Source organism: Cariama cristata, unplaced genomic scaffold (genome assembly GCF_000690535.1).
Source record: "Cariama cristata isolate BGI_N322 unplaced genomic scaffold, ASM69053v1 scaffold4840, whole genome shotgun sequence".
NCBI lineage: Eukaryota > Metazoa > Chordata > Aves > Cariamiformes > Cariamidae > Cariama > Cariama cristata.
This window is the reverse complement of record NW_009596218.1, coordinates 317-10,536: the sequence shown is the minus strand read 5'-3', so window position 1 is coordinate 10,536 and position 10,220 is coordinate 317. Positions and strand designations below refer to the sequence as shown.

General features: G+C 56.4%; 1 protein-coding gene across 1 annotated transcript; it reads left to right on the top strand.

The window, feature by feature from the left end:
• Positions 1–211: 211 nt before the first annotated feature.
• On the top strand, positions 212–8,692 carry LOC104165391 (TBC1 domain family member 24-like). The gene is made up of 7 exons (XM_009705006.1): positions 212–314; positions 2,194–3,229; positions 3,524–3,682; positions 5,184–5,247; positions 6,644–6,739; positions 7,461–7,737; positions 8,547–8,692. Exons 1-7 carry the CDS (start codon positions 212–214, stop codon positions 8,690–8,692), a joined length of 1,881 nt encoding a protein of 626 aa, XP_009703308.1.
• Positions 8,693–10,220: the final 1,528 nt, after the last annotated feature.

Genomic DNA, 10,220 nt, shown 5'->3' with positions numbered 1-10,220 from the left:
TCATCCCACGGGGTGTTTATGTCCCCCTCCCTGGCCTCGATGCAGAATTGGGGTAGGAAGGGGCGACGTGGGCATGGGAGCTGCTCCACCCCTCGCCCTATTTACACCAAATAAACCTTCTGTGCCGGCGGGCTGGCACTCGTCTTAAAAGTCAGGGCAAGTGACAGGGGCAGAGGGGACCTGGCAGTGGGGTGCACCGGAGCCCAGGCACATGTTGCAGGTGGGGCTCAGCCTGCCCCGCTCCCCCGGGGGGACGGCCGGGGGCTCCCCCATGGCTGAGCCGTCCAAGGGCGATAACAGGGGCACCAGGCAAGGTGAGTGAGCTGCAGCGGGGGACAGCCGCACGTCTCGTGCTGGGGAAGATGCAGGAGGCTCTCGCTGGCCCTGCTTGTGCCGGAGCCACATCCAGCGGAGGAGAGGGGCTGGAGCAGATCCACATTTCCTTCCCCAATACCCCTGGCACATCCCGGGGTGGGCAAAGCTGGAGCCACCAGCCAGCACCCTGGGCCGGGGGACCAGCAGCCAGGTGGGCTCGGGGTGATGCTCCTTAGCACTTTGGGCAGAGCAGCACCCTTGTGATGTGGCCAGCTGCGAGGATAAGGTGAATTTGGGGACCACGGGGTGCAAACAGCAGTGCTTCAACCTTGTAATTTATTTTAGCCTGGTTTCTATGGCTGCATGACCATACTGAGGGTCTGTCTGTGACCCTCCCTCTGAAATTTTTGAACGTGCTGGCCTGCATTAATTCCAGCACTTACTGTCCTGACTCTCCAAAGCAGGGAGTCAGGCTGAGCAGCAGCCGGTTAAAACTGCTGCCTTTTCCCTGAACCAGAACTGACCCTGATCTGCTGGTTTTGCTGAACTTGAGCAGCGGCCAAACTGAACCGGAGAGCAGGAGCCAGAGCTGGACCCACCCTGGGAGCAGCCCGGGTGCCCGGACCCCCTCATGCGGCACGCGGGGCCGGGACTGTGCTGTCCCTCCATGTCCCCTTGGGGCCAGAGCAGAGAGGTTTGGGTCCATGCAAATCCATCCTAGACTCCCCAGCCCAGCTGAGAACATCCAAGATGAATATAGCAGAGAATCAATGTGTGCGCTAATTAATTTCACCCTTGGCAATTAACCACTGCCCAGCAGAACTCCCCCACTCAGAGACAACTTCCATCTCCTTGTACAGGGTTCAGAGCTGAGCTCTCTTGCAACCCCAGGGAAAATGCTGCTCACTTCTCTGTAGGAGGAGCTCAAACTCTGCTCTTCCCAGAACAGGGCTGGCGGTTGCCACAGCCCTGCCAGGGTGCTGTGTGTGGGAGCCTCTCCCGAGGGTCCCCCGGGGACCTTCTGTCTCCAAGGGGCTTCCCAGATGCTCACCACCCTGCGTGCTGTCCCCTGGATCGGGTCTCTCCAGGTGCATGGGGGCATGCGGGAAACAGGGACCCTTTGGCACCCCGCAAACCATCCCTGCACCCTTGGTGAGCATCTCTTGTTGCAGCACCTTCTCCTGGCACCTTCTCTATGGCACCCAAGTGGCCGGAGGGGTTGGGAGATTTTTGCAGGAGGTTTGGGCAGGAGGCAGTAAGAGGGAGGGCAAACACCTGGGCTCGTAGCTGCCTGCTCCTGGGCTGCCAGACCTGGACAGGACGTTGCCTGCTGCCCGGCTCTCTCCGTGGGGAGGGGACACGTTGCAAATGGTCCCTCTCAGCCTCAGCATCACTTTGGCTCCCACTTTGGTCCTTCCTCGCCCCTCCAGAGCTGGGCTTGGACAGAGCTGCTCGTTGTCCTCGGCGGTGTAATGCCGCTGTCCCATGGTCATCCCTCAGAGGACAGGGACTGTGTCCCTGCGCTCTGCACCTCCCTCTCGGCAGGTCACAGGCTGGGAAGTCAGGAGCTTTTTGAGGGGTGCAAAGCTCCTCACGGTGTAGAGAAGCAACCCTGACACCCAGCTGGTACCTGGCCCTATACTTCCCTGAGCCCCTGGGCAGCGCTTGCACCCAGGGCCTGAGCCGATGTGAGCAGGCGAGGGCAAAGCCAGCAGCTCCAGGCAGGCAAAGCCTTCTGAAAACCTTCCCTTTGCAGGGGGGACAATAAGTACTGAAATACAAGATGTTGCTGTAAGACTTCAAAGTGCCGTCAGCCAGGGTGAAACGCTGTCAGCTGGAGCAGTGAAGCGTGTTGAATAAAAGGTCTTTGTCCTACAGAGATGTTTGGCTCATCTCCGGTCACCATCGTGATCACGTCCGAGGCTGACACCTGGGACATCGATGCCTCCTCTTGTCTGGGCTGTGGACAGTTCGTGGATTGGGATAGGATGCCAGACCCAGAGCAACAGGCACATATCCCCCGAGACATCCTCAGCAAGCCCCGGAAGGAGCTGAAGAAGCTGGCAAGAGAAGGCTACTGGGCAGCGAGCCGCGCTCTGAGAGCTCAGGTCTATCACCAGCTCATCCAGCAGGTCGCCTGCCGGCTCGTCACCCCAGATGCTCTTGTCTACAGGGACGTGGCGAGTCGGCTCTTTGGGAAGCTGAGCGTCAGCTCCCACCCTTTGCCTGAGTTCCTGGAAGGATGCTCCATGCCCACATACTGCCTCAACTTGGAAGGGGTCACCGCCTTGAAGAAGATCCTCATCTGTGTTGGCAACCTTTTCCCCGACATAACCTACAGCCCGATCCTCCCCTCTCTGGTGGCTCTGCTGCTGCACTACAGTGAAGACGAAGCCCAGTGCTTTGAAAACATCTCTCGCCTTATCGCCAGCAACGCTCCCCACACCAGCTACATTGACCAGTCCTTCCTGGCCCACCAGGCCTCCTGCATGACTTTTGGGGATCTGGCCAACAAGCACTGCCCAGCGGCTCACAAACTCATAGCCAGCACCTCTGAGAATGTCTTTGAGATCTACTCTGAATGGTTATCGTGGCTCTTTCATGACCTCCCCTTTAATTATGCCATCCGCATATTTGATGTCTACCTGCTGGAGGGGCAGAAGGTCCTCTACCGCATTGCTCTGGCCTTGCTGAAGCAGTACAGGCTCTCGGTGACCTCCGGCGAGCTGGAGGGGACCGACATCAAAGCAGACGTGCAGGCTTTTGTGCAGAACATTGCTGAGCACGTGACTGTCAACAAACTCCTAGAGAAAGCCTTTGGCATCCGGCTGTTCTCCCGCAAGGAAATCTGGCTCCTCCAGATGGCCAACAGGAAGGCGTTAATGGAAAGGGGCATAACCATGGTGCAGAGCAGGTAAGGAGACCTCTCTCTTTGCCAGCTCTTGGGGCTAAGCAGACAAAATATGAGTTACAGTGGCGATACAACATGGAGAGAGCTTCAGGTGTCTCCCGTAGCTTTGGCTATGCTGGGTACCTCACAGCCCTTCACAGGGAACCCTGTTAGGAGGCACTGTACAGTTAGAGCTAGTGATGTTAACAGAAAGCTCACGATGCAAAAAGCATGACACAACCTGATGCACAGGGGCTGCACCCCTAAAAGCAGACGGGCACCCCAGTTTGGCAGTAACGGATGTCCTCCCTCGTGCAGGCAGTCCTTTCACCTGGCCGTGGACATACAGAACTTCAGCTCCAGCATTGTAACGGCTCAGGAGATGCGCATCGTCTGGTCCTGGATCCCTGAGCGCTTCTCCCTCTTCCCCCCACTGCTGCTCTTCTCCACCTCAGAAGATGGGTGCAGCCTGCAGAGGTAAAGCGTCATCTGCCCAGCAGGTCAGGTCGGGTTGGGTGGGACAGGCGTAAAACTGAGTAGAGGTTGGTGGTGTAGAAATGAGCAACATGTAGTGTCCATGGGGTACATCTGAGGTCTTCTGGGGACTCTTGGGCTCAATTCAAGATCTTGAGTGTGGTCTGGGCCAGTGCTGGCTGTAGAGGAGAGAGCTGAGGCTCGGTCAGATGGCAACCAGCAACTCGGCACTGCATGGAGAACATCGAGCCCTGCGGATGTGCTGTGCAGGGGGATGTCCTGATGTGCCATGCCATGCCGGGCACGCTGTGATCGGCCAGGCCCAACCAGCACACCATCCCCAGGGCTCCAGCTCCTTCCCAGCGGTACGGAGCACAGGGCGGCTGCTGGATGCCGCAGTCAGTGCTGCAGCTCAAAACTGAACTGGAAAATGAGTTTGCCATTGACTTCCCGAGCCGTGAAGCAGCAAAAGCCTTCCAGTGGGCTGAGGATGCTTTTACATGAATGTTTCCAGGCAGGAAACCCAAACCTGCTGCTCTGTAGGAGCCCATTAAGCAGAGAGGTTGCACTTGCAGAGGAGGCAGAGGTCTGGGCAGAGGAAGACGGCATGTGGGTACATCCTGCGATGGGGAAGACATTAAACCCTCTAAACACAAGTTAAGAGAGACCAAGTGTCACGGCCAATGCCCAAAATTGCAATAGAAAGACCAGTGTCAGTGCTGGAGACAACCCAGGGCCCAGTGACACCCACTGCCATGGCCATGGAGCGCAGGGTGGGGTGGGAAGCAGGGACATCCCCACAACGTTCAGTGCTGGGGCGTTTCTCTACTGAGGTGCAGCTCACTGCCGACTGGGAAGGGATGCTGGATTGTCCCGGGACTGGATGCTGCCCATGCTGCCCCAGTTCTCAGGGCGGTGTTTAAAGATGGGGCCGTGTGATGGTAGCACCTCCGTTAGCACCACCAGCATGCTCCCCCAGCCCGTGAGAGGCGAGCAGGCACTCCATGGCACAGCGGTGCGGCCCCATCCTGGGAAGCACAGCCCTGCACCTTTCCAAGGCGGCAACACGGTGCAGAGCCCAGATTACAAAACCCATCCAGATTGAAAGCAAGCTCGTTTTGTAAACTCACCCCACAAAGCATCCTCCCCCAGCCTAGTGCCTAAGGGTAGGGTGGGAGGATTTAATGTTTGGGTTTATCTGAGCTATTACCTGCTTGACCAAGCAAAAATGATGACTTAAAAAGTCCCATAAGCCAACTCCCTCCATTCCTGCACAAACACTGACGCTGATGGTCCTCGACGTACATGATTACGAGTTTTGCTGCTGTCCTTCCACGAGCTCCCTCGGGCCAGCGGCCGGCAGAGCAACATGCTGAGAAGAGCCACCACCACTCTCCACCGTCCTTTACAGCCTCCCGTTCCCTGCACGCCCAGGCTCTGTGCATGGCACATCGCTCCTGGGTCTCAGACCCCCACCACCCAGCCTCCTTGTTCTTCTCTGCAGGTTTTACGCGTGCTGTGAAGGCTACGAACCAACGGTGCTGCTCATCAAAACAACAGAAGGGGAGGTAAGTATTTCCCAAGCAGAGAAATGGGCTGCGCTGGTGCCGATGTGGGGAAGGGGACAGGGTGGTTGAGCCCACCAGCACTTCTTGGAGCAGCCAAGGGGCTGCATGGTCCCTCTCCTGTCCTGCCCCAGAGAGAACAAACTGGTCCCCCCCCAGCACCAAGAGCCACCTTAGACACAGGCTGGTCTAAGAGACAGGCTGGTCTAAAGGGTGCTGCTGGGGGGAAACAGAGGAGGAGTCAGTAAGATAGAGAGAGGCCATGAGTGATACTCTTATTGCAAATACAGACTAAATCATGAAGTCCTTGCTAAGCAGACTTTCCTGAAGTCAGCAGATGCTTTGCCTGAGCCAGGACTTGCTTTCAACGCATTAAATGCAAGGATCTCTCTCTGATTGCAAAAGCAAGCCACACAAGGAAAACGGAGGAGAAATAAGGACAGCTTCTACAGTATTTGAAAGTCATGAAATAACTGCAAAAACACCTGAGCCAGACCTCTTCCTGGGGATTCTGAGAGTGGTTCATAAACCTGTATTTTATCTCTCCACTCTTCATCAAACAGCAGAGGCAAAGTTCTGTAAATTGTTCAGGCATCCCAAAGATTTATTGACCTACCAGGCCTGATTTCCCAAGCCTGACACTTCAGCGTGGTGCAGAGATAAACACCCTGCCACCCCCTAGGGCCTTGTGCAGACAAGAGAAGGTGACTTACAAAATCTTGTTTCCTATGCGTTTCAGCTCATTTTATTCCTTAGCTAGTACCAAGGACAGGAATGAGCTCCAACCTCTCGGTAGGTCCCCTCCAGCCATGGTCAAGTCAGGGCCGTCCACACCGGAGTCAGCCTGACCAGGGCTGGAAGAACCCCTCGGACTGGTTAAAGGCCTTGTAGGTAAAAAATATGTGTTACCTGAGTCCTTGCAATTTTAAAATACGTTTTCTCTAAAGACTCAGAAAACAGGCGACCACCTCGTCACCATGCAGGGGACAGCTGAGGACAAGGGATTCCTAGACGCCCATCCACAGTGTGCTGCAATGTTCATGTAATGCTTTGAGCCACGCAGTTATTCCTTTCCATTGCCGGGAGCTGGATTGGGCTCGAGGGAGAGAATAGCTCCTACTCCCAAGCCCAGACCAAGGAACACACCAGCACAGCTGAACCGGCCCTGCTCAATCAACCACCTCACTGCAATTGCCTCTGCTGCGAAAGAGCAACCCTCCAAATCTCCCAGAGCCCCCCCTTAGGCCCTGAAGGTGAATGGACTCACGTGCAGAGCGGCAGTGATTTGTCAGTGCCGGATTTAGCTGGCATAGCAGAATTTGGCTCTCAGGTTCCCCCAGGGCTTGCTCTGGTCCCAGCTGTCTCCCCCGCCGACAGCTCCCTGTGCTCTCTCCCGAAGGTGTGCGGGGCGTTTCTCTCCTCCGACTGGAGTGAAAGGAAAAAGAGTGGGGCAACACCGGGCTTTTTTGGGACAGGGGAGTGCTTTGTGTTCACTGTAAGTCACATTTTATTTCTGGGTTTACGCTTATGGGTTTGTCTGTTAATTACTTTTTCCTTTACGCCTCTGACAACTCAGGGCATGGTGGCACCAAGCTGCTTCCTTACCTCGGTCCCACCGCTGCCCCTTAGCTCTGGCAGGAGGCAGCAGCACAGAAATTGCTGTGCTGGGTCAGAACAAACGGAGAAAAAACTCCTGCATTGGGTGAGCTGGCTTGTCCCGAGCCCCCGAGGCAACGTGGAATAACCCTGGGTGGGTCTTGGAGCATCCTCCCAGCAGGACAGCAGGGCAGCAGATGGGGCAGGGTGGGTCTCTGCCCTGTTTGCTTGGGGTAGTTCGTGGACGGAGCATTCCCAAATCAACCCCGGTGTCCCTGCAGAGGGAACAGGCTGAGTTGGTCCAAGAGATCCTGGGGGCAAAGTCCAGCATCCATCCGGTATCCCACCAGCATCCATCCAGCATCCACTCGGCAATGTGGGCGGTGCAGGTTTGCCCATCTCTGGCAGTGCCTGGCAAAGTCAAAATCAAATTCTCAGCCACAGCCACCTCCAGAGCAGCACTGGCACTGCCAAGATGCCTCGTCCCTTCCCTGCCCCAGGTCCAGACCTGGTACACAGCATTTGGCCTCCGACCCACCTGGCCAGGCAGCACCATCTTCCCCCAGCAATGGAGAGATGCCCCAAAGGACAGGGCTCACCACGTTTCTCCTGCTTTCCAGGTGCGCCCCGAGACAGAGAGGTACGAGTGGGTGTTCATCAAGAAGCCGGAGCTGGCCAAAGCTGTGCCACGCTCGCGCCAGCGGTCACCTTCCCCCTCTCCTGCATCCCTCCTCAGCTCCTCCCCGGATGGCCGCAGCACCAGCTCGAACCGTCTCACCGTGCCCACGCTGCAGAGGAAAAGCCGTCTCTCCCCATTTCTGGCCATCAGGCATTTCCTTCTGCCTTCCAAAACAGCCTCCATGTTCATGTCCGGGTCACAGGAAGGAATCATTATCGGTAACTACTGAATGGTGGGCACGCACCCACCGACACGCCGCTGCTTTGGCCAAAAACGGCTCTACTCCAGATTAAAATCTGAGCTGCCTGTAGAGGCAAAGATGTCCTGGTTTAGGATATCCACTTAAAGTCAGGGGAGATGAAGTCAGCTCCCTCTTCCTCAGATTAGCAAAAGAGTGCAAAGCTGCCCAAGGGCAAGGATGAGAGCCCTGAAGGGGCTGGCGTGTCCTTTCCCAGCCCTTCCCTCCGCTTTGTGCGGGATGTAGGTGGGGATCAGCCCAAGGAAGGGCTGGGCATGGTCACCTGGAGCAGACATGCCAGCTGTCTGCCGACACCGCCGTCTGCCAGGTCAGGTTTGGGCACGGGAGTTGAATCTTTGTGCCCCACCACTGCCGGGGTGGGTTCGGCAGACGACTGCAGCAGGTCAGAAATGCCTGCAGTGCTGACGGCTGCCTCTGCCTCCCTTCCAGCCCTCAGGAGCGGGATCAGGGCAAGCCTGGCTGCAGGGATGCAAGGAGTTTTCCTTGTTCTCCAGCTCTCCAAGCAATTTAATAATTCAGATTGTGCTACCAGGGTAACCTCTTGCACTGCCCTGCAGATAGCTCTCCGGGAGCTCTGCCTCCACGCTGACATCCCGATTAGCAGAGAAGGCAGCTCAGGGCACTCCCAGCCCAGCTCTGCGCTGTGGCCAAAGGACAGAAAGCAGACAATGGCCACGATGCTGAGAGACCTCCTCGGCTGGGCCAGTGCCCCTGCTTGGGCAGCGAAGTGGGCAGAGCAGATCCCAACTGTCTTGCTTGCTTTTGCAGGTGGAGGGGGAGGCCAAGCTCTGTCCCTCGATGCCAGCCTGCTCTGGGGACGCACGGAGCACTGTGAGACCTTTGACAACCCTCCGCTCTGCCAGGAGAACTTCAAGGTGCAGCTCTTGGAAGTGTGGGGCTTTCAAAATGCCTAAGTCCCGTGGGGGACAGCCCCTCACTGTGCCGCCCATGGAGACGGGGACCCCTCGCTGTGCTGGCCACCGCCCTGCTCTGCCTGCTGCGGTCTCTGCCGGTTCACCATCCTCCCCTCCGTGGTCAGCCGTCATGGTGGTGTGGAGAGAGGGCAATGGGGTGCCAGGAACGGGACTGTGGGTGCTGCCTTTGGGGATATTTGAGGTCCCATTCTGCAGTTTAGACCCAGCCCGCTCCACCCAGTCTGTCCCAGTTCAGGATGCTGGAGGGGAGGTGAGCCAGTCCAGTGTTCCTCACACCTCCCTGGCCTGTTTGCGGCTTGGGGCTCAACAGCAAACCAGTGGTACCGCAGCACGGGCAGATTTTACAGGAATTTTGAGCCTAGGGAAAACCCAATACTGAGGCACAGAGGTCAGTAGAAACACTCTCAGACCCCACTTCCCGGTGGTCCCTAGCCCAGCACCGCCCTTCAAGCCATACGAAGAATTCCGTAGCCTCTGGGGGTTACCAGGACTCCCCCAGGATCACACACTGATCATCACCCAGCACAGTGCAAGAGAATCTTTTTATCCATGGTTGAAAATGCTGATCAGTGATTAGCAAAGTCCTAGCTGGTGTTTATACCCCAGCAGCCAACAAGAACCGCCCCCCGCTGCGTACCTGCCTTGGCATTTTTGTGTTAAACTGAAGATCTATATTAACTGCAAAGAGCTGAGGTAAAACTGCGAGCAGTGAATACACATGAGCCTTAACCAACGTGCCTCGAGTACCTGGGGTCAGGACAATGGGAGATGTGCCATTTTAAAACATGAAATGGGAACGTGTATGTGTAGCTCAATCAGACAAGGCAACCCTCGCAGGAGGGTTCTAGACCACAGAGACATCATTCTGGCTGCAGGATGAGAACATCTCCCACGTCCAAATATACTTTCTACTTGTGGTATTAGCTTTCATGTATTCCATTTCTCGACCTATTCAGAGCAGGAGCTCTTGTTGCCTCTGTGCCTGCTTCCAGTGATGGCAGGAGGATGCGGGCGGGAGCAGGCGATGGCAGCAAGCTCACACAGTACCAGTCATGCGGCAGACCTAGGAATTGCTTGTAGCCTTCAAAGGGTGCCCAGGTAAGGTGAGGTGAGCCGCAGCCCTCTGCACCCCCGTGCCCGGCCTTCCCCCACAGAGCTCAAATGAAAGAACACCGCAAAATTACTCTTGCCCTTCAATTAAAAAGCTCTGCTAGGGTGTCCTCAGTATTTCTTTCTTTCCCTGATCATGTACTGAACTTTCTGTCGAGCTGAAGGTTTCCCATGTGAGTCTCTCTCTGTTTCGCCTCTCCGCCCAGAGATGTACGGGATGCGCGAGATGCCTGGAAATGCAAAGCCCTTCATTAGCAACACGGCCTGACCTCCTCTCAGCAGTCTTCAGAGTATTTCCTTGTGAAGGGCAAGCAGACTCTGTCTGATGTATTAACATACCAGAGGCTGGGGCTGTATCGTGCAGGCCACGGGTGTCTCTGATGCGGTGGCAGAGCCT